The 24,957-nt window shown below is 31.8% G+C and overlaps 2 protein-coding genes across 4 annotated transcripts; both read left to right on the top strand.

Moving 5' to 3' along the window:
* The first annotated feature begins 6,918 nt into the window (after nt 1-6,918).
* LOC129896733 (glutamine synthetase) lies at nt 6,919-11,476 on the top strand. 2 transcript variants are annotated; one of them, XM_055972697.1, is made up of 12 exons: nt 6,919-7,108; nt 8,519-8,558; nt 8,662-8,765; nt 8,860-8,908; nt 9,188-9,294; nt 9,408-9,495; nt 9,902-10,030; nt 10,113-10,187; nt 10,305-10,358; nt 10,508-10,545; nt 10,630-10,789; nt 11,040-11,476. In XM_055972697.1, the coding sequence occupies exons 1-12, from the start codon at nt 7,035-7,037 to the stop codon at nt 11,184-11,186; spliced, it is 1,065 nt and encodes a 354-aa protein (XP_055828672.1). In that variant the 5' UTR covers nt 6,919-7,034; the 3' UTR covers nt 11,187-11,476. The 2 variants fall into 2 exon arrangements, with proteins under 2 accessions (XP_055828672.1, XP_055828680.1); XM_055972705.1 differs by lacking the exon at nt 6,919-7,108 and adding an exon at nt 7,169-7,245.
* Nucleotides 11,477-12,504: 1,028 nt separating this feature from the next.
* On the top strand, nt 12,505-24,140 carry LOC129896720 (uncharacterized). 2 transcript variants are annotated; one of them, XM_055972676.1, is made up of 18 exons: nt 12,505-12,756; nt 13,265-13,348; nt 13,976-14,166; nt 14,272-14,376; nt 14,956-15,056; nt 15,917-15,995; nt 16,986-16,997; nt 17,091-17,156; nt 18,083-18,151; nt 18,241-18,297; nt 18,998-19,075; nt 19,794-19,891; nt 19,981-20,026; nt 20,142-20,257; nt 21,573-21,681; nt 22,237-22,299; nt 22,411-22,470; nt 23,617-24,140. In XM_055972676.1, the coding sequence occupies exons 1-18, from the start codon at nt 12,642-12,644 to the stop codon at nt 23,815-23,817; spliced, it is 1,650 nt and encodes a 549-aa protein (XP_055828651.1). In that variant the 5' UTR covers nt 12,505-12,641; the 3' UTR covers nt 23,818-24,140. The 2 variants fall into 2 exon arrangements, with proteins under 2 accessions (XP_055828651.1, XP_055828660.1); XM_055972685.1 differs by having other exon boundaries at nt 12,628-12,756; nt 13,265-13,368.
* The last annotated feature ends 817 nt before the right edge of the window (nt 24,141-24,957 follow it).

Raw genomic sequence — 24,957 nt, 5'->3', positions numbered from 1 at the left:
AGATCTTTTGGCGTCATTAAAATGATACAAAAGTCAACTTTTCCGGCGGGCAGGAGAAATCTAAACCGTTGAATTTGATAAATTAAAAGTAGGGACATGAATTTGCGGCAGATATTCCGCCACGTAAGCAACTAGATTGAATCATTTAAAGGAGTCGTGATAAGTAATCGTGAGATTAAGATAGCTTGAATGAAAAAGAGATGCATAGTTACCGTAAAGGTCTCAAAATCAAATATGATGAATTTGAGAAAAAATAGAGGTAAAATCGAAGAATTACTGAAAGGTGATTTAACGGGATATGACATATCTATAATTGGTCGAAAACATATGCTTGGAATCTAGATGGCAGATTAGATATAAAAGTTGATGATTAAAGTAAAAAGTTAGTAGATAGTGGACTATCATTTAACTAATTTTTCTTATCAATATTATTGCTATTACTCTGTAATTATATATCATATTTTGTGATTTAATTATTAAGTGTTTTTTTATTATTATTATTATATTTTTTATTATTATTATTTTCAACATGACTTATTCATTATTATATTTAATTCTCCTTTAAATTTGTTTTAATATGCTTTATTTGAGACAAGAGTTATCACAAACAATATCTCTACCTTCACATATGTAAAAGTAAAATATTGTATCCACCACTCTCTCTAAAAAACTCTTGTTAAACTACGTACATTAATATCATGAAACGGATTTGAATCTAGGGAATAATTATTTTTTTTGTTCAAAGCTCCGACTTAAAAAATTCTCTCCTAATTATAGATAGATGAGAATGTAAAATGTTAATCCCTTCATTTCAAATTATCTTTCGTAATTTCTAGAAAAAAAACCTCTTAAATTATTTGACATTTTAAAATTAAGTATAAGAAACAATTAACTTTTGTATTTATTTTCGTTTTATCCTTAATAGTAAATGTTCTAAGTTTGCTTAATCAATATTTTTTAACATTATAAAACGTATTATCAAATATCACAATTAATAAAGATTTATGTTATGTGTATGAATATGCTTAATGGCTCCAAGGCGGTAGATTCTTCTAATGTGCAAATGTATAGAATCTACTTAATGCTATGGAGTCCTATAAGGCGCAAATTTAATTTCAATCGAACTTCATTACGAATCTACGAATGTCAAAAATGAAGAAAAAATAATGAAATATTCAAAAAAGTTAAAATGTAAGACTTTGATCCAAACACGACACATATAAAAATTTATTATTAATCAAATTTATACTTTCGAGGCAAAATGGGACCCACACAATTTGACGAGCCTCCTTATCTCTCCCGGTTCCGTCTTATAACTGGACTCTCGAATTAAACGACACGTGTCGGTTAAAACTATGCTTTTCCCAACTCTTGGGCAGTCGTCCTTTTACCGTACAAGGCAAATAAGTACACCGGCTGAAAAGGTAGTACGTCAACAAGATTCCCCTTTAATTTTACTCATATGCTTTTTCTTTACGTCTTTTATCCACCAACCCAATTTTAATTTTTACCTAACAGCCATAAACTTAATAGTGTAGTTTGAATTAAAAAAATATTTATTTACATCTGTTATTTATATTAACTCAATTAATATATACTTTCATGATTCTTCGTTTTTTAATTGTAATGATAAGATTTGGCACAATTTTAAGAGAAAATCTAATTACGAGTGTTGTTTGATTAATATATTTTTCTTATTAATTCTTTAATTTTTATCTATTTATGTATTTTTTAATTCTAAAATAATTAATTTTGATGGCAAAGTTGGAAAAAAATATTAATTCTCTCATGATTGTTTAAATTGGCAATTATTTTTTAGTATACATGATAATTACAAAAGGAACCGAGAAAGTATTTCTTACGTCTCATTTTCTATTGCTTCATTTTACTATAATTAGAAAGAATTTAATTATAAATTTCCCTTTTATCTTTAATGAAATGATTTACAGTCATAAATTTCAAGATTTTTTTTCGTATCAAATCAAATGATGTCACATAAAATAGGACGGAGAGAATAATAAATGTGCAAATGAAAAAGATAAAAGATGAATTGACAATTTAATGTTTATGTGTGTTGAATTAGTCTTTGCTTTTATACTGATCAAGTTATATTATTTTCGATTTTAATAAAATGGAGTAATAAGTCCTAAATCTATAATTTATGTTTATTTGAACTATTTTTTTTTATCTTCATCCTCTCTATAGTTCACTTATAAAATCTCATCATAAACTAAAACTAATGAATTTTTTTGAACTCGTATAATGAAAGATACACCCAACTCCTTCATAAAAATGTCTTATAATTTTGATTATTTGACGTAAATATTATGTGGGAGGATTGTTTTACTTTCATTAAGGGAAGATATGATGATTTAACTAATAAAATGAACAAGCAATATACAAATTCAAATTTTAAATGTAAATTTTCATCGTCTTGAATTTATTAAAAGCTATATAAAATTCTAACATTATCACTATAGTCTTGATCCTATTAAAAATGCCTAAATATTAAATTTCAAGAGTTTTGCTTTTATTTTACTTTGTCCCATTTTGTACGACTTGACTTGATTCACTTAACTTCTAAAAAGATATTTCTTACATTGGCATTGTCTTTCTTTTATTGGAAAAAAAAAGTGGGAAAAAGTAGTATAAATACTTTTCAAACGTGCAAAGTTTCAAAATTGTGGGCAATAAATTAAAGTTGCAAAAGCATAGCTTTTTATCATTTTTAACCATATAACTATTCCTCACTTTGGGGACAATAACGTAATATATATGTCCAATATGTACTTAGTTCACTATAAACCATGAAAAGTGGAAGAATTATTAGGTGTGAAAAAATAGAAAAGAAATGCAATATTAAACGTGCACTAGATAATATTTGTGTTAAAATAATTTATTTAATATATTTATATTTATTTTTAAATTTTAAAATGAACATTTTTCAAAAGTAATTTTTCTATCCACGAATATAAAATAAAATTTGCGTACACATCAATCTCCTTATACCTCTTGCAGAACTATATTGGTTTATCTTTTTTTTGTTATTTAATATTAAATTTAATAACTAAATAAGCTATAAATTTAATAATAAATTTAAAATTCATAAACATTAAATTATAACCTCAACAATAAACACAAAGTTAGAAAATGTGACTTTAAAGTAACATAAGTATAGCCTTAATTATGTTTGACCATCTAACTATCCTCACTTTGAGGACAATAATGAGTTTTTTGACTTGTAATTTGTCCAATAACGAGTTTTTTAAAAATAGCACTCCATATATCACTATAAACCATGAAAAGTGGAAGAATTATGTGTGAAAAATTAAAAAGAGATGCATTATTAAACCTAAAAATAATGTCTTTCTTTTTCTTTTTTTTTTAAGAAAACTTTTTGTTTGGAAATGTACACCACAAGAAGCACATGACAATATCTCTAAAAGTAAAAGTTTTACATAAAGGAATAATATTGTATATTATTATTAGTAGACTACTTTTGTAACATAGTGTGACCCGTGATCATAATTCAAAAGTGCAACTTGATGAATTTCTTTTTTTCTTTATATATCAATAATTGCTCTCCAAATTGAAGATTCCCTTGTTTTTTTTAATTATCAAATTTTGATCGGACACATCTATTAAGAGAACAATAATTAATATAATGAGTTTACCATTTTACTTTTATTAATTAATAGAGTTTTAAACATATTTATTCACTATAATTTTTAAAGACATTAATTCAATGTTGATAAATTGATGGCATAATAGAAAGAAAAAAATTAACCTTTCTTGATTTGTCAGAATTGACAAGTAAAAAAAATAAATTAAATTATAAAATATTTAACAAGTAAATAGGGACGAAAGGAGTAGTATATATGTTGGATCTAACTGAAGTGAAAGAATAACTGAGTAAGAGATCATAGGCAACAACAATAAAATTTGATAAGGATAATATATATGCAGTCTTACTCCTATTTTATAAAAATAGAAAAATTATTTTTGATATATAGACCTTTACATCAAGTAAAACATAACAAATCAAGTTTAGAAAAATAATACAATACTGAAGTAACAACACATAATATAATAATTGACACAAATAGGTAACATGAAATAATAAAATCAAAGAACAAAATATACAGTACATAAGTATCGAGATCCCTATTAAATATGAGTTTCAAATCCTATTACTCTTTCTCTATTTTTCCCAATTTTAATTTCTTCTATCTTAACTTACAATTTTTTTTGCAATCGCACTTCAAACTTCAAAGTTTTTTTCTTAAATTCTTAATATCTAACATTCAAACTAAATGTCTAATAAATTGATTGTCGAGTCTCTTGGTTAAAAATGTGCTAAAAAATATACTTCTCCTGTGTTTTCCTCTTCCTCTATTTTTCTTCAATTTAAGTTTCTTTCCTCTTGTGTGATTGTACTTTAAACTCTCACATTTTTTATCATGCCCCCAAAAAATAAAAAAGGGCCTAAAAATACCTCTCAATTATGCGAATTGGTACAAAAATACTATTCGTCTACCTATAGGGCCTAAAATGCCCCTGACGTCAACCTTTGGTTTTTTTTTACCCTTATCTTTAATAGTCAAAATATTAAAAATGAAAAAGGGCCAAAAATACTTCTAAACTATTGGAAAAGGTTTAAAAATACCCCTCATCCATATTTTTGTCTAAAAATACCATTCTATTCATCTTTTAATCTAAAATACATTTCCATTCACTTTTTTGGCTCACTATAACCCTTGAAACTAATAACTCTCTCGTTATTTTTTTATTTTTTAAAAATATTTATAATGTGTCATTTTCTGATTGGATGAAACAAAAATTCCACCTCCACTAAAAAAAAATTATAATTTATCTAAGCCAAAAACAATATACCTCTTCAAGACCCCCCCACCCCCGATTTCATTTTTTTTTTAAAAGCTACATTGATAAACAAGACTAGAATTTTTTTATCCGGTTAACCAAAAAAAAGACTATTTAGTTCTTGGCTTGATTTTTCTTTTCTGTTTAATAATACTGATTTTTTACAATACGTATAAATAAAATAACTAAAAGATTTTCGTTATATGTATAACTAAATTATTTTTTAGTCATTCCAAGCTAGTTAAAAATTATTTTAAACTAAATTAGTTATTACAAGATGGTTAAAATAAATGTTTTTTTTTAGTTTTTAGATAGTTATTGTAAAACTACCTTGTAATAATACGTATAACTAAAAGATTTTTTTATAAAGTTTTTCAATTTTTTCTCATAATTTATCCAAACCAAAACAATATACATGCTTGATAACTATTAAAAAAAACTAAATTAAAAGAAAAAACTACAGCAAATAAAAAAATTATTTTAAAAATATTTTTCCCCATAATTTATCAAAATCAAAATAATGTCCTTCTTCATGATCCCAAAAACAAACTTTAAAAAAAACAAGAAGAAAAAGCTACGGCAACAAAAAGCTATTAATTTTTTAAAAGAAAATTTGGGGTCTTGAAGAAGTATATTATTTTTTGCTTCGATAAATTATATAGTTTTTAAGTGGAGGTAAAATTTTTATTTCATCAAATAAAAAAATGACACATTATAAATATTTTTTTAAAAATAAAAAATAAAGAGAGGGTTGTTAGTTTCAAGATTTATAGTGAGCCAAAACGGTGAATGAAAATATATTTTTAGATTAAAATATGAATAGAAGGTTATTTTTAGACCAAAAGGTGGATGAATGGTATTTAAAACTTTTCCATATAGTTTAGGGGTATTTTTGATCCTTTTTCGTTTTTAATATTTTGACTGTTAGAAATAGGGTAAAAAAGACCCCAATGATTGATGTCGAAGGCATTTTAGGCCCGATAGGTAGACGAAGAGTATTTTTATACAAATTCGCGTAGTTAAAGGGTATTTTAGATCATTTTTCGAAAAAAAAGACTCCTTTAACCTCCACCATCTCACCAAACAATTTTAGCTAGTGATTGGTCAGTTTTCAAATATTCTTGGCAAGTAATTTTAAAGTAAAGTTTTGGTGAAGTTTCATCATATGTTTGACCATAAATTTTTTCAAGAATATTTAATTGTTTTAAAAAATATTATTTTATACCTGTAAGTTTTAGAAATTATTAAAAATAACCATAAGTTTATGTTATCGTTTTATAATGAACATATTTCGTTAAAAAAAATCTCATAACACAATTGATGTTAATCAATAACAACAAAATAATAATATGGATAAGAGCAATACACTAATCGAATTAAAAATAAATTATTTGTTTTTCCCAATTTTGTTACCCAAACTATTTTTTTTCGGATGAGGTAATAACAAACTATTCATTTATAAAATCTTTCCACATTCTACGAATAATCTCTTTCCGACAATCAATAACGAATATTTTTATAAAATATAAAAATTTAGGGTAATTTTTATATATTTAAAACTTTTCAAGTTTTCAAGTTCTAGTTTTTTTAGAACTTGACAATTTGAAATATTTATCTAATACTTGACAAATTATATGATCAAATATTAATTCTCAAGTTTTTCCTAAAAATTATTTAGGGAAACGACACCTTAATGTTTCAACTTGGTCAAAAAACATTAACATAATGTTTGACCATAAATTCTCGAATATTTATGATAAATTATTTTTGAGTAAAGTTTTGAGCTAAATTGCTAAGTAATAAAAAAATAAATAAATTAATACCGGCACTTTAAGTAGCCGGTAAAAAAGCAATAGAATCCTCAAATTGGATTCTCTTTTCCTCATATTTCATATTCACATCAGTTACCTACTCTTTCGAACAACCAAAACTTGTCCTATTTTATTTATTTTTTCAATATATTTTTTCCATATCAATTATTATTATTATTATTAATAAAATTAAAATAGCAAAAACTAAAATAAAATGAGAATAAGTGTAATAGTTTAATACAACCAACCCTGAAAATCCCCTATATATATTGTGCAAAAATTAGTCTTTGTCTCATCAAACAAATTTATTTTTTTGAGAATTTTTAGAAGTCTATTTTCATCATGTCTCTGCTTTCAGATCTTATCAATCTCAATCTCTCTGATAATACTGAGAAAATTATTGCTGAATATATATGGTGAGTTCTTTTTGTTGTTTTTTTCCCACTCCATTAATGGGGATGTTCTTGTTTTTACACTAGAATGAAAAAGATTGGATTTTTGATAATTTTTTGTGTTTTTTTGGTGTATGTTATGATTCTTGAAGCTGCTTAAGGTTGTTTTCTAGGGTTTTTCCTTAAAGGGTGTCCATTTTTATAGTGTTTTTGTTTGTTTTGGAGTTTTTGTACACTCAATGATATGTTTTTTGTGATCTAGTCAGTAGTCTTGAGTGTTTTTTTTATACCCAATGGTATTTTTTTGGGGGTGGCGTGGGGTGAGGGTTCTTAATGGGGTTGCTCTGTTTTTGCACTAGAATGAGAAAGATTGGAGCGTGTTTTTGGTGTATGTTATGATTCTTCAAGCTGTTTAAGATTGTTTCCTGGGGTTTTTCCTTAAAGGGTGTCCATTTTTTATTGTTCTTGTTTGTTTTGGGACACGTTTTTTTGTGATCCAGTGAGTAGTCTTGAGTGTTTTTTGTATACCCAATGGTATTCTTTGGGGGGTTAATGGGATTGCTCTATTTTTACACCAGACATGAAAAAAATTTGTTCTTTCTGTTTTTTTAATCTTTCTTTTGTGCCTTGTTGCATGGATCTTATGATTCTTGAAGCTATAATGGATTGATTTATGTGTTATTTCCTCAATGGGTGTCTAATTTTTTTTATTTTACTGATTTTGTTTGTTTTGGAATTTGACTATGATGGCTTGTTGAGTGTTCCTGCACACCAAAATGGTATTTGGTTTGGTTCTTTTTGTTCTTTGCCACCTCATTAATGGGGTTGTTTTGTTTTTCCATCTAACATGAGCAAGACTCTTTTTATGACATTCTAAACCACCTTTTTGGTATCTGTTTATGGATCTAAAGATTCTTGAATCTAGTGAAGATTCTTTTGTGTTTTTTTTTCTTCTAAAAAGGTGTCTTGTGTTTGTGTTTCTGGATTTTGAGTATGATTTATTTGTTGTGATTTAGTGACTATCTTGAGTGGTAAATTTTTTTGATTGAAATGTCAAGAGTGTTTATGTTGTTTGATCTGTCAATTTCATTAGATCTATCCTTTTTTCTCTTGTTTTTTTGTTTCTTTTGTAGTTTTCCTCTTCAATGAGATCCTCTTTTCATTTGCTTTGCGGAAACAAATGATACTTTCTACATAAAAAGAAAACTTTCTTGTTTTCACTAAAACTTGAAAAAAAAATTCAGTTTCTTGTGAAAAGTGATTTTTTCTGGAGAAAGATCTGATTTTTATCATTTGTTTTATCAGTTTTCCTCTCTGGAAAAGAAATTTATTCTCAGTTCTTAGCTACTTGTGACCATTTATGATTAAAAAATAAGTAGTACCTTTTGATGCTAATATATATATATATATATACTTTTGTCTGTTTGCTACCAGGATTGGTGGATCAGGCATGGACATGAGGAGCAAAGGCAGGGTATAATTTTTTTTATTGATTTGAATTTATATATTTTTCCCGAATTGTCAAATAAGTTGAAGTTTGCTTATATGGGTATTATTTTTGTTTTCTTGATTTACAGACTCTCCCTGGTCCAGTTACTAATCCTGCAGAACTACCCAAGTGGAACTATGATGGATCCAGCACAGGTCAAGCTCCTGGAGAAGATAGTGAAGTGATCATATAGTAAGCTAGCCTTTTGATGTGCAAAATCTGCTAAATTCTTTTTGTGAAGTGAACTTTTTCTGACTATTATTTACTTAATTGAAATTTGGCTTAGTCCACAAGCAATCTTCAAGGATCCATTCAGAAGGGGCAACAATATCTTGGTCAGTTTCAAGATTTATTTGTTACCAATCATTAATTCCAGCATTCAAGTTTTTCTTGTTGACTTTTATTATCTGAAAAGAGTTTTAACTTCTATAGTCAGTGACCTCGGATTATGTTTATTGAAGTCTGACAGTTGTGTGTTGGATCCTCCAAACGTAGTGCATTTTTCGAGGATCCAGACACGTGTCAGCAACATAGACCGGAGAATTAACATGGTGGTACTAGTTAAGTCCTTTTTGCGAATCATTTGTTTGATTCTTTCTTTTTTTGTACTGAAGGTCATGTGTGATGCCTATACTCCTGCTGGTGAGCCGATCCCAACAAACAAGAGGCATGCTGCTGCCAAGATCTTCAGCGACCCTGCTGTCGCTGCTGAGGAAACTTGGTATTTACGGAATTCTATTAATATTTTAATTTAAAGTACAGCTTAAGCTTTTTTTTCTGGATACGATGATTTGCAAATTTCCAGTTTGATTGAAGAAATTGTGTATAAATTAGGTATGGTATTGAACAAGAATATACCTTACTGCAAAAGGAGGTCAATTGGCCCCTTGGATGGCCCCTTGGAGGTTTTCCTGGACCCCAGGTATAATATTAATACCTACTATACATTTTACTGCTAGTTTCTTTTTGTTTCCTGTGTCTTTTAGTTATTAGTTCTTTCATTTGGCTTATTTGTACCTTAGTCATAGATTATTTTTTCATAGTGCTGCCGTTACATAAGAATAGGAAAGGCACAATGTAGTCTCTACTGTTATTTTTTTCTTGGAATTGCCTCCTTCCTGTTCTTTCTTCAGGATGGTGATTGTTGCTGTTCCAGAGAAGTCTGTATCTATTGCCTTATGCATTGGTCTCTATCTGTGGTCCTAAAACTTTCTTTTTTTGTGGTGACTGCTGCATGTACCTAACAAATTTATACCGTTTCATCTAGAGACCGTACTAATCAAGAGTTGGCTAACTGTCTATTTAATCATATTTATGTTTGTGTCTAGGGACCATACTACTGTGGAACCGGAGCTGACAAGGCCTTTGGACGTGACATTGTGGACGCCCATTACAAGGCATGTCTTTATGCTGGGATTAACATCAGCGGAATCAACGGTGAAGTCATGCCGGGACAGGTATAGACGCGTTCTTGTTTGCTCATCTAGCTAGAATTGAATGATTTCACAAATATTTGATGTTTTTTTTAATCTTATGTAGTGGGAATTCCAAGTTGGACCTTCTGTTGGCATCTCAGCCGGTGATGAAGTGTGGGTAGCTCGTTACATTCTTGAGGTATTGCAGCTTAACTGTTGACACTATTATCAACCATTTTGGTCCATTTCAATTCAATTTGCTATCTATTTTGTTGAGAGAGAATACAATTTACTTATCGACTTGGTGGTTTAACAGAGGATTGCAGAGATTGCTGGGGTGGTCGTGTCATTCGACCCCAAGCCTATCCCGGTGAGCTTTCTATTATGTAATTTAGGCGTTTATTTGATTTGATTATTGAAACGTGTTGGATACAAACTGGTCTCCGTTTCGATGAAAACTGATATCATTTAGCATAAGGTGGTGTGTGTATTAACAACGGATATTTCCTCTATTGTCAGGGCGATTGGAATGGTGCAGGTGCTCACACAAATTACAGGTAGAGGAATAACACTTCAATACTTTCGATTTTTATCTTTAAATCAACTAGTCCTTAACGAGTAAAACTTTGGAAATTTTCCAGCACCAAGTCGATGAGGGAAGACGGAGGCTATGAAGTCATCAAGAAAGCTATTGAGAAGCTTAGCCTGAAACACAAAGAACACATTGCTGCATATGGTGAAGGCAACGAGCGTCGTCTCACCGGAAAGCACGAAACAGCCAACATTAACACCTTCAAATGGGTATATAAACATTTTCCCTTTCTCATCATTTCTCATTAAGAGTAACTCTAATGTTTAGTCACAAAAGAAAGAAATTTCCAATTACTCTTCTTGTTTCAAAAATACGATGCCTTTCTATTATTTTGTCCGCAAGTTCTAGTAGTTCTTTCTTTCTTAAACTCTATGTTGGTCAAATTGACTACGTTTCAAGCAAAATGTATCCAACATCTTACCTTGTCTCACGTTACACAACTTCATTTGATGTGTTCAGGGCGTTGCAAACCGTGGTGCATCTGTCCGTGTTGGAAGGGACACAGAGAAGGCAGGCAAGGGATACTTTGAGGACAGAAGGCCAGCCTCAAATATGGATCCATACGTTGTTACCTCCATGATTGCGGAAACCACCATCATCGGGTAACCTTGAAGGCTTTTTAGTATGAATTGCTCAGGGGATCGCTTGTTTCTGGTTTGCCCAATTTGGGATAGGAGAAAAGATTGAATTATGGAACGAACCCTTTCGACTTCACCTGTGTCTTTTAGTCATAGGGGTAGTTTGTCTTGTTATTTTTCGGTTTATTTGCCAGTTGAAGTTGTATTTTCATACATCAAGGCCTTATTTCATTGCCTATGATTTGGCAATGCTGTGTTGCAAACAATATTATTCTTATTAATAACAAAAATATTAAAAGGGTTTGGTTCTGTTGCTCAGAGTGAGAACTTGCATTTAATTTTTTTTTTTGCCATTATTTCATCAAGAGAGCAATTTCGGTTTATTCGATCGATAAAAATAAAGGAGGAAGCTTGCGGTAGGTTAACGATCAAAAGTATAAATAGTCTTATATGATATATTTTACAATTAGACATGGAATAAACCAGTTTCTATGGTAATAATTATGTAAGGTAATCGTCAAAAACCACTTTAGTATCTTGTTAAATATATACTATAGTTACATCATTTTTGTTTAATCTCAACTCCCCCAAATACCAGGGAGTGGATTTATTCGATCCACTTAACGCTTATTATGTGTTTCAACCTCCCTTGTTAATTGACATCATCTCAATTAAAAGATCTATAGGACCACATCACAATAAATCTTTTGAAACCCAATAATAAGATCTATAGGACCACACCACAATAGAGTTCGATCCCAATTTCTTTTAACTTAATATCTATGATTGCGGCCTATGAACTTTCACTTTCACGATAAAACAATAAAATATTTACGGTAAAACCTATTGTTTGGACATTTCAAATGAAGAAACACAATTGGACTAAAAGTACATAACATACCACATGTGCACATGACTTTTGACAAAGATTGAGATATGAAAATTATACAAAAACAACTTGAAGGAAAATACTTCTATTATTTGATAGTTTGAATTTTCACAAAAAAATTTTCAACAAACTATCAAATTTTGAACCTTCATATATCGTGATGGAAAATGAAAAATATCTAAGAGATAAAAATATATATTTATTGAAAATTTAAACCATTAATTTGAAGTTAAATTTAGATGAACTAAAACTCGTAAAAATTTATGAATTTCGACTATATCTATTCTAAGTTATTTTGAGATTAATTATTTTGTATTAGTTATTATAGGATGCTTATCTCATCCTCAATATGAAATAAAGTTATTACTACAATTACGCTATAAGTTATTCTATGATTTTATCCAACCAAAAATACTATAAACTCATCCTAAAATTAATATCGACATTATATGATCTAAAATTTGCTATCTATGCACTTGCCTACCGACCCGCTTCATAGGGGTTTAGGGTTTTAGTAAATCAAATTTAGAAATATTATTAAACCCAAGAAATAATCATTCAATCTTTCAATAATTCAACTTTTGGATTACTCAAATGATGTTTCTCCGACAAGTTTCTGTTAATTTGATTAGAAGATTTCGATTTTCTCCTCAATCACTTGCTGCTACTCCACTTCAAAGAAGTTCCCAAATTTTGCTATCCAATGCTGGTAATTTTTTGAATTTTTATGTATTGTGAGTTCTTAGCAATGAGCTGTCATGATAAAGAATCGATTTTTATGCCAATTATGCAGTTTTTTTTTTGAGCTACTGTATATAGTGATGCTAGTAGATTTTGAATTTTTATGTCTTTACAGTTCTTTATAAAGAACCCATTTTCTATTAATGAGAAAAAAGTAGATTTTTTTTCTTATTAAGTTGTGTTCAATGATCAAGATTTGCATCTTGGGCTAATTATGCAGCTTTTTGAGGTACTGTATATAGTGATGCTAGTAGATTTTGAATTTTTATGTCTTTACAGTTCTTAATAAAGGACCCATTTTCTATTGATGAGAAAAAAGTAGATTTTTTTTTTTCATATTAAGTTGTGTTCAATGATCAAGATTTGCATCTTGGGCTAATTTGCAGCTTTTTGAGCTTTAGTATTCAATGATGATAAGTGCTATTTTGTTATTCCATCATTTTGTTCATCAGCCGACATTTTCCTTTTTTTGGCAGGAAAATGTGGATTTTCCAGTGAGCTTGGTTCTAGAGGGTACTTTTCAGACTCATTTCGATGGATTTTTCTGTTTGGACCAGCTGGTATTTACTACTCTTATGGGGTAATCCATTTGTTTGTTGATGTTGTATGCTTATATTGTAGCTTGTAGCGTATTAATATTTTCTAAACAACATTTCTCAGCTATCCAATACAAAATTGTAGCAAGAAAGACCTCACCTGATATCTTATATCATCAAACATTGTAGCAGAGGCAATATTGTGGTGTGGTCCTATAGATCTTTTAATGTTTCTTCAATCAAACACAGTAAACTGTACTTTTCAACATTTTAGAAAGATTATTTTTTAGTTGTAGTTTTTTTTGACTCCAGGAGAAAAATCATCTGTGTTAAAGGAAGCATCTTTCTCTAGATTGTCATCATTTAAATTGAAAATGATATTTTTCTTAAGATAGAGCCATCTATGGTCTTTGCTTCGCATTTTTCCTACAAGTTTCGATCTGTGTGAGTGCAGTTCTTATATAACAGAAAGAACATTCTCTTTGGCACAACATTCATTTGCATGGAGAATTTTCTGTGCTTTCATGGCCTATCTCTTTCAAATTGTAGTTTTTTCTGGAGATTCCGTTACTGAAGCCACGTACAATATAAATCGTCGTCAGAACTATTTTGAGAAAACATTAACGGATTAACCGTATATTCCCGTCGCAGCGGTAATTCTTGGAGTAAATGTCAGTCCTGCCTTGGCAGAAGAGGTTTCTACTCCAGCAACTACTGGGCTTGATGGAGTTGATGTTGAAGTCAGTGGCTTGCGCAAAATTGAGGATGGGTCTGTAGTATCTAATATACACACATCCAAATGGAGAGTTTTTACAGACAGTGGAAGGGATTTTTTTGTACAGGCATGCAAGCCTCCTATGTTATCGCAGATACTTTGGTATTTATCTTTATAATTCAATTTGGTTTTCATACTGTCTGAACTTGCAGTAGTATTTCAATTCAACTAGGGAAAACTTGAGGAAGCTGAAAAGATGTTCCTGTCTGCATTGCAAGAAGCTAAAGAAGGTTTCGGAGATAGGGATCCACATGTTGCATCTGCATACAATAATCTGGTAGGTCCACTAATTGATGCTTTTTGTCCTTCAGGCTCTCAATATAATCTTCTTCAGGCTATTAATAAAATAATTTGCCTTATCAAAAATAAAATAAAATCTTATGCCTTCAACTTCATTTTTCAAAATTAATTCCAATGCCATGGCTGCCAAGTATTTTTTAAATTACTGAGTACTGGTAATTTGGGAAGTGATAGTCTTCAAGGTGCATTTTGCATGTTAGTGATTTGGCGAGTGATCGTTTAATTTCGTCCATGCCAAGGAAGTCAATGAATAATGCACACACTTTACAGAATTTGGTTCTTGGAGTCGTGCTGATTCTCCTTTCTTATTAAGACTCCAATTTTAAGATTGTATTACATGGAGAAGGGTGAATCTTATATGAATCCAATAACAATGTAGTAGTCACATGTGTACAAAATGTCCTTTACTTTGAATGGTTAGTACTAAAAATATGCCACATGAAATAGGATGGTGTGTGTACATGTAATTTTAAGTAACAGTTTTGCATGAAACTCATTTTTCTGCTCAACTGATTAGTCTATTTAGAAAGTATATTGGCTATGTCTTTTGTTGCAGGCAGAGCTATATAGAGTGAAAAAGGCATTTGATAAAGCAGAACCTATGTACTTGGAAGCAATCATTATACTCGAGGAATCATTTGGACAAGAAGATGTACGGTAGGTATTGAAATGACTTTTAATAAAGGAGACCTATGTTTACTATATATTATTATTGTTGTGACCCCTGGTTGTGGGGCATTCATATGTGTACTATTTTAGTACATGATTTTTTATTGGTCCTTAGTTAATACCTTCCCTTTTATGGGGTTAAATTTTGAGTAGTATCACAGTTTATATATGAACTTTGCTACTCTTATACTGCCCAAAGTGAGGTCACCTGTGTCAAAGCTTGACACTTAAGCTTGAGTCATTGAAAAGCATAGAAGAAATATGGTGAATCGTCAACGTTTGCAAACAAGTCATCTATTGGCAGATCTGACAACTTCTATGGTTTTCTATGAAAAAGAATTGCTGCACGCTATTCTCCAGTTCTTTTATATTCAATCTATAAACTAAGCCTCAATCCTGAGTTGTTGGGTCAGTTGTATGAATTTTCTGTGGCAAGTTTGCTCTATTAAAGTCCATTTCGACCCAATACTATTTTTTTGGTCTTTTTAGACAAATAAGGAGTTCTCGATATTTTACACTTATCTTGCATAGACATTTGTTTAATTAAAATCCCAATTAGTTGACATTGTCTATATGGATCCTATACCTTCATTGTGTTGTCTTCTTAGTTAAGTCCAAATGGATTCTGAGTGTTTATAGGTCTTTAAAAAAAATCATTTCTCTGTGTGAGTTTAGGTCTAAGGCATCTCTTTTCATTGCTTTTGAAGTTATATCATAGTTAATCTCCAAGGCTACAGTGTTATTATAGAGTGATGGTTACTTCGTTAGTCCATCTATCTGCATCTTTGATTACTTGGTTGAAAGTTGATTGACACTTTCTCTTTTATATGCTTGCTTTTGTCTCGTAGAGTTGCGGCAGCCCTTCACAATCTAGGCCAATTCTATCTTATGCAAAGAAAACTGGAGCAAGCTCGTGGTGTCTATGAGGTAAGTGGGCAAACATTTTCAGACACTTAATATTCTTTCGCCATTCTCATTCATAAAATTTTATGACATTACAGAAATGTTCATGACATCATTGTATTATTTATTAAGCTGGTGTATATCTCCTTGTGGTTTATTATCCATAGCCACTGGATGGGTTTGCTTAGAAGTTCTGGATGTTATGTGCTCGGCTGACATAATATTGTAGTGTTTCCATCTCAAACATCTGTTTGTATTATTAATTGAAGGACTTGAATTGGATCCAAGTATGATGTCATTTTACCTTTTCTTTTCTGAGTCACATTGGTGTATATGGATTTTCTTTGCCACACCACCTTCTTGCCATGATTTCTGTGTACATGATTTCGCTTTTCAATAGCTTATATTCTGTGATTTTAAACTTATGTATTAGCATTTGAAACAGTCCTACTCTTAAGTTAAATGCTTCTGCTGACTTGAGCATGAAGCGCAAGTTTCATTGAAGTTGAACATAGTTTAAATTAATTAACCATATCAAACTATACTTAAGTAGGGCATACCTGTATTGCATATTGCATGTTTTATTTGACGTGGCACACATATCAAGTTAAAATTTGAAAATTTGGACTGCAATATGAAGGGAACATGTTGGGGCCAATTTATTACTTTTTTGGTTTTTCATAATCAACATAAGAGAAAGGTTTATTGAGAAGTGCAAGAGTAGGGTTTATGCGACTTTCTACAAAGCATATGATTGAACTTTCCTTTTCAATTCAGTGGATATGACTTGGGACAGAACAGGATATATTTTTTTGGATGGTTGGAGTGATAAAATTTTGCCTTCACTGGTCTGCCTCTTGATATGCTGAGGAATGATAGTTTTAATCTTACGTATAACTTTTATTTAACAATTGGCTTTCCTTTTCAAAATTTTCAAGCGCCCTTTTGTATGAAATACTGATGTTGTTTTCTTTTCTTTTCTTTTCTTTTTCATCCATATTAATAATATGGCAGCGCGCTTTAAAGGTATGTTATTATTACCAGGACTTGCAATGTATTTACTTCAGTTGTTGCTATTGAAATTTCTAAGTATAGATCTTTCACCATTTAACCTTGTAGATAAAGAGGCGTGTCTTAGGGGAGGCTCATCCAGACTATGCTGACACCATGTATCATCTGGGAACAGTAAGGCCACAGTTTCTGTTCCACTTCATCTTCATATAATTCTGATGGCGGCATAAAAGTATACTTCCTGATACACCCTAAGTTTGGGGCACAACAGGCCAATGCTTTTATATTGGTTACAAACAGCTTATAACCAATTTAAAATGGAGGTCCACCAAAGAAGATGGAGAATAGGACAGCGTTTCAACTTCAAGTAAACAAGTCGAATACCAGATATATAGCTACCATGTAGCTAATAAACAATTATCCAGAGGGATACACCATTTTGTTCATGGAATTTGTTACTTGACTATCTTTCTCTCTTATCTCCTGTTAGGATATGGATTTATTCCACAATGGATGGAGTAATGTGCTCTATCTGTTTCGGTATGAAATCAAGAAAATAAATACATCTTTTCTTAAAATGAAAACACAAGAAGACACAGAGGAAAAAAAGGCCACCAAATGAATGCCCTTATCCAAGCTGGCATGTCAAATTCTGAAGCAAGAGATCTCCTTCACAGCTTCTGCCTCTTATGCAAGATCTCTAATCAATCCTTTTCATCCCCTACAACTATATGCATTTCATTCGTTAAAGTCTTGTTTTATATTTAATTTCTTATTCTAATTAAAATTTAATATGCACCTAATGATTTTGGCTTGTGCATTGTACATTCAATGGTTAGTTCTTTTCCTGTGTAGATGTTTTATGTTTCCTCTCTACACGTAATTCTTGTTTGATAACTTTTCCTTTTTGGTCACCCTAGTTATTCAATTGTTAGCATCTACATGTATACGCTTTTGGCTAAGTTGAAAATGTAGACAGAAGTAAATTTTGATAATATGGTGCATATAATTTCTGGCGGCTCTCCTAAAATTTGAAACCACTTCTGCTTATGTAGTGTGTCATTATTTTGACTGACAAGAGAATCCCACTCCACTTCTAGGTGCTGTATCTTCAGGGGAAATACAAGGATTCAGAGGCTCTGATTCACAATTCTATTCGGATTTTGGAGGTCCTCAAATCTGTGGCACATGCTGATTGTGGTTTTCTATAATAACATGATATGTGTATCTGTCCTTACAAATTTGTTTACCATTGTAGGATGGAGGTCAAGGTGAATCAATGATATGTACCAAGAGGATGCGACAGCTAGCTGAGGTTGTGCTTCCAGTTTTTTTTGCATTTGTACCTAGATTATGCAAATGTTGCTTGTGCATACAGTGAAAACCATTGAAGTTACTTTCGCTGGGTACAGTTGATCTAGCTTAAAGTAGTCCCATACGAAGGGACAGAGCACTATTTCTTTTTTCAATTCTGTGTGATTGAGAATTAAACTTACTTTTGTGGTGGACAAGTAAAGGATGCTACAGAAGATTAGTTGTTGCTATCTGAATATATCCTCCTAACAGCTATGCTTGTAATTATCCTGAGATAGACTTATTCAAGCGTAGAATCATATAAAGAATGTCATCTGAACTGTGACTATTCTTCATGTATTTTGTTAGTAATTCGACAGTTTGCATCTTAGCAGATCAAAGGAGAAAGCATGTTACTTGTAAACTAAGGAAGTTTCTTAAAATGAAAGTTGTCATTCTCTACATTAGGGTAAAGGCATTGCAAATGACTTGGTTTTCTATAATTGGGGTTCCTATTTTATTTTCTTTTTCTCTTAAGGAGGTTGTCAATCTCTCTTTTTTCGTCCTTTACTCATCTTATACCAGTCTTAATATTCTGAAAGTATAGAGCTACTGCTCAATTCAAGATGTGTGTGTAATTGTAACAGATCTTCCTGCTTTTGTCTGTTAGAAAAGGCTGAATTACTTGGTAAAGTTGGCTTACAATCTACTCTCCTGTATAGATATATATCAAATCTGGCCGGATCGAAGAGGCTGAGAATGTGCTGAGAAAGATCCTGCATATTATGGAATTAGCAAAGGTATACTAACCTTTTTTTTTGCCTGGAATCTTTCATTGTTCCAATCTGTTTTAGAAATGCTTATCTGAAGTTATACTTCCAGTTCGTATTATCCATTTCTGGAGTGCTGAGATTTTCATCATTTAATTGGTAGTTTAAACTTTAAACTGTATGTTACTGATTCAACTTTGTTTTTATAGATGTTAAAGTTGTAAGTGAAATTTAAATTTTCCTTTAATCAGCATTAACTCTTCCAATTTTAAAACTTGATTCCTTTCTGTTCAGTGAAAAAACACGACCTGCCTCTAGATCTCTCTCTAAATGTTAAATCAGCCAAAAAAGAAAAAGAGAAAAGAGAAACCATCCAAAGTTTTCTGTTTTGTGACTAAACTAACAGGCAAAATGAGGACATTCCTGTCGGGGTTCCAAATTCAAGTTTATGATAACTGGATGAAACATAAATAATCAAATTTTACTCATGCCAAGCCTTCCCTCCAAGTTTTCCTGTCTGAAGATGCTTATGCTGATCAGACGAAATTGAAATGACAGGATCTCTAGCAAGTATTCTGGTTATGTTTGCATTTCTTTCCGTTTAAAGCCTCTAGAATTCAAAGTTGGACCAAAATCACAGAACTCTAGTGCATATTTTTGGCCCTTTTTTTCATCTGAAATTGTTCCCAGACCTTGTTGCTCTATATCATACTCATTTTTCTCATATGTTGTTGCTCATATTTTACAGGGTTGGAATTCTTTAGAGACTGTAAATGCAGCTGAACGCCTGGCCTTGACCCTTCAGTCTCTAGGAAACTTGAAAGAAGCTCAAGAGCTTTTAAAGAGGTGAATCATGTACCACAATTAATTAGTGAGTAAGGTGGATGCTTTTATGATTCATGATCAAGCATGACATGATATAATTTTTGGAGCAGGTGTCTTGATGCCCGAAGAGCTTTACTCCCTGAAAACCACATTCAGGTTTTCCCCTCTAAATACTCAACATCATACAAGCAATTCAAGATTATTATATTATCTGTTGATTTTACTACTATGATTTCTATGTAATTTCCCTTATTTCCTTCTTCGTTAATAGATTGCTGCAAATTTGCTACATCTTGCTAGAGTTAAAATGCTCGACTCCAATAAACTCAAGAAGGGTAATGTGGCTGAGCTTGATATGGCAAAAGATCTTTTAAGCAAGTCAATAAGGTATTTATTAGTCTTAACTTAGGTTTTCTTTCATGTTTTCATCTTACATTTGTCCACTAATATCATTTCTTAATATTTAAAGGTATATTTGTTTTGTCAAAGTTCAGTTTGAAATATCTCTTGATTTGTTAGTATCCCTTGAGATTTCTTTTTTTGAGATTCCTCACATTTTGTGCTAAAGTTAAATACAAGTGGAGGAATACCTGTTCCGTTGCCCACATCATACTATCACACCACTCTCAAATCCCAAGCGATTGACTAGCTTTACATTGACCGTCAATGTACTACAAATCTTCTTTATCTAGATTTGGAACCAAAAATGTGAGCAACCTTACACAGGCAAAGCTGCAAGACCACTATATATATATTTTTTGATAAGATAATACTTGCAGATCTGTAGGTATACAAGTTATATATAAAAAGTAGAGAAACTACACTAGAATATGGTTCTCTGCAAAAGAGACACAATTATCTAAAAACTTACAAGGTGCTAACTACTAAAGACTAGTCCCTATTAGCAAAAGAATATTCTACTCTTCCATAGGCTATCTTGTCGTTTTCTCTCTGGACTACACATGCAAGTGTCAAGAGGGCTATATCCCATGCACCACATCTTCTTTATTCCCTTTGAAGTGTAGCTGAATGTCACGTCTTTAGCATTGGCTGGAGTTGGCCACTGTATGCCGATCAAATTCGGCACCGTCAATCATAGATGGCATGCTTCCGTGCTATGTGAAAATATATGCTCTACATCTTCTTCCAACACATTTTCTGCTCCTTATCCATGTATCATAATTCATCTGTTAGTACAATTAGAAGGTGAGGTTTTGGAATTTGTCCATTCTCAGTATTGCAGGTTTCTATTTGAACCTCAAGTCTAAAAAGAGTTCCGCGTATCAGTAGTGGATGACCTCTTATATTATTTCTCACTTTCTTCTGGCATTGTTTAGCTTGTTGTAAGTCAATCAATTATGGTACTTTTGACTCATCTGAACTTGGTAGAAATTGCTCAATCTATACGTTACCAATCTTCTTATTTAATGTGTAATGGTAGCAAGGAGTTTAATGTGTTTTCTGTGTCAAAGGAATTGCTTTGCTCTATGCAGTTTACAAGTGAACAAGGAATTGACATTTCTTTCCCGAGGAATTTTTCTTTTTACTCAGGATAACATATCTCTGTCTGATGAGTGTGATATTTATGCTATTTCATTAGTTATACCTCGCCATATCATGGATATGCTTTGTGAATTATCAATATTGGTGACATCACGATAACTTTCCTTAGTCAATTGTTTTTCATAATTGTTGATTGTAGTGTGGCTCAGGGAAACCTGGTGCGTTCTGTGAAAGAGAAAGGAAATAAACAGTCTTATGGAGAATCTGTGACAACAGTAAGGAGCAGGCAATCGGCACTGATTATCCTGGTCAGTTCCCATTATTGATTGTTTATGAAGGGAAACAGTCAGTTAAATGTTATCCTCTACTATCTGTTATTTGAGCAATCCAACCAATAATTGTTTAAGATGTTAAAACTGTTTGATCCTTTACTGCTTTTCTTTTTGTGAAGTAGAGGCGATCCGGATTTAGTCGGGGCTCCATGGGCTCCGGACGCCGGGTGGGAAACCAAAAAAAAATATGTGGTACTCCTTTATTTGGATACAATAACATACAGCAATAGTTTAAACTAGCGGCCATAGAAGCCAACGTCTTGTTGGGTCCCTGTCTTGTAGTAAGAAGTTTTTGGCAATTTATGTCTTCCAATCCTCTCAAGATTCTTCTAATTTCTTACATTTCCTACTACCAGGCTGCCTAAGTTAATGTCCAGGCGTCTATAGAATTCCTAAAGTGGGAGAATGTGTTCATCGTTTTTGCCTTTGTACTGTAGCTTAACTGACTGATCACGATCGCCCTTTTTTGAAAAAAATATTTTTCTTAACCTTCTACTGCTTAAATTGGCTTTATTGTGGATTTTCCCGCAGTTGCAATCATTTGATGCTCTTTCATTGTTAGAGATGAAAAAGCTGGAGCTTGAAGATTCAAAGGTTAGGTTATATCGTGTTTTCTTTCATTGACAATCCTCTCTGTTTCTCTTGGATATTTCAAAGTTCAAACATGATGAAACTGATTTTTTACTGCACCTTCTACTGAAACAGGACCCTTATAACTCGGGGGCTGAGAGTGCTCTTCGTGGATGCATTTCTGCATACAAGGAGGTATGAGAAGTTTTGTTTTATATTGGTCAGTAAGTTTGCAATTGTTATTTAGAATTACAGGTGCTTTTTTCATGTTCCTATTAGTTGAATGATCGTATTTTATCATGATCTTGTGACTTGACTGGTTATTACCTTTTCTTCTTGGTTATTGCAAGTCGCACCACATGAGAGAATAGAATACACCAAATATGAAGTCCCAAGGATTCGTTGCGGAACTTCTGTTTCTATCTCTGGATATATTTTCCTTGAATGGAGTCACAATCTTCTTTAAATGACGAAAGTTTATGGCTATGAATTACGTCATGCTATGATAGGAAAAACGGGAGGGGGCGTTTTACCCGCTAAAGTGGGATTTCCTGGCGTTAATCTGGACTAGTTGGGTTCCAAAGCAGGTACCAAACACTGAGTGGAAACCAAAAAAAGTGATAGGAAAAACTGTCCTTTCCGGATATTGTTAAGTTAATAGCTGGTGTGCTATTAATGGATAAATTTACGAGTTTCAAAGGCTACTATAATATTCGATTAGTATACAAGGACAGAAATAACAAAGTACCCGACCAGGCTCTCTGGTTGAAAATTAGATTTCACAATAGGATATCCCATGCTTGATGTAGCATATATTTCACTGAAAGCAAACCATGACGCTGGTTGATTTGGGTATACAACGTTCTATTCTTTTTTTCATCCAAAAAAGAATGGATCAGAACAAAGGGCAGCCTGGTACACTAAGCTCCCGCTATGTTCTGGCCGGACCACAAAGATCTATTGTACGCAGCCTTACCCTCTATATCTGTTGAAGGCTGTTTCCACATCTTGAACTTGTAACCTCCTGATCTCATGGCAACAACTTTACCAGTTACGCCAAGATATTAGTAATTATATAATTGTTATACTCCCGTCAAGATGGTTTCCACAAGAAAGTAGTCCAAGATTTTTAAATACTCGAAGTAAAAGCAGTGTTTGTGTGGACTCATAAACAGAATACTATACCAAGTTTCTCTACATCTAAATAAGACAACGTTGCCTTTACCTATTTACTAGTGTACAACTATTTCGGAATCTCATCAAGTATTTTTACCTTTAAGTGGACAAAATGTATATGCTGTATATTCTTTCTTATAGTTTTGTTATTTGTTGCTCGTGCAGTTTGTAACTGAGAAGTCATTGTCTGATGCCCCTGGAGTAAAAGCTGAATACCTCTTGTGCTTGAAACATCTAGTTGATCTGTTAAGTGATAACAGAACGAGCAAAGAAGATCGATCCAGCAATGCTGCTTTACAAGAGTTGAAAGATGAAATTAAACGCGTTGAATTTGAACTCTTGAAGAAAGGAGGGCGTAGAAGTTAGCTACTTGATGGCGTAATAGAAAGAGTGGGAGAAAAACAGGCAGAATTTACGAAATTTAAAGCAAGAGATCATGCTCCTTAAGTCCATAGCTTGTGCAATCAAGATCAAGAAGTACAGAAATAAATGCTTCAAATCTGTAAAGACATTGATGCCATTTTGTAATAGTTGTAGGAGGAAGTAAAGTGAAAAATAGGACAAAGAAAAAGGGAATACGGCGTGGCCTCGGACTGAAAAAAGTTAGGGTCGGTTATATGAATCTCCGCTTCTTCAGTTTTACTGTATTTTTTTTATGTTTTAATAAAAATGTGCCATTTCAAAGAGAGTGAGCAATTATTTTCTAAAAGAATTTTGTTAGAAGCTTGCCTTTTTACTGCTTGTAATCTGGTGTAACATGTACATGAGTCCACAATCTCTTTTAGAAGTCCGAGTTCAAGCTCTGAGAATGAATTTTAATAGGGACTATGGGCAATGGGTGGTTGGCGAGTGTGAGTTATGAATAGTTATGAATTTATCTGAATTCGATACCTTTTCCTCAAAACTTATGTAAAATGTTCTAAAATTTTCAATAAACAATAATTGATTTTGAACATAGTAAATGTTCAAATTCGAACATAAAGTTGCAATTCTGAGTTCAACCCTACTAGTATTATTTTCCTCTCTCTTCAACCTCACACCCTCTCTCTCTCTCTCTTCTAATTCTTTCCTTTCTCTCCATATCCCACCCATTCTCTCCCATTACAAATTTTTGCTCCTTTTTTTTTTCTCAAAATGAAAAATCCTCCAAAAGATCTTCCATCAGAATTCCGTTGAAGCAGGTAATTATGTATTTTTTTCCGCTATTTGCATTATAAATACCTTTTTTGTATCCAAGATTTATTTGTATTATAAATACATTTTTTAGTTCAGTCTCAATTTATATTTTATTCTTATTTTGTATTACATTCTTAGTTAAACTACATAAGTGTATTCACCACCAAAAGCATCAAAGTTGTATCCAAATTTAATTACATAAAAATACGTTTTTTTTGTATTCCAAACTTAATTCACCACCAAAGCATCAAAATTGTATCCAAATTCAAATTTATATAATGTACAAATTTGTATTCAAATCTTTGAACATTCGTTATACAATTCGAATGA

Source organism: Solanum dulcamara, chromosome 1 (assembly GCF_947179165.1).
Source record: "Solanum dulcamara chromosome 1, daSolDulc1.2, whole genome shotgun sequence".
NCBI classification, from domain to species: domain Eukaryota; kingdom Viridiplantae; phylum Streptophyta; class Magnoliopsida; order Solanales; family Solanaceae; genus Solanum; species Solanum dulcamara.
Note: the sequence above shows the minus strand (reverse complement) of the source record. Positions and strands in the feature narration are given on the sequence as shown.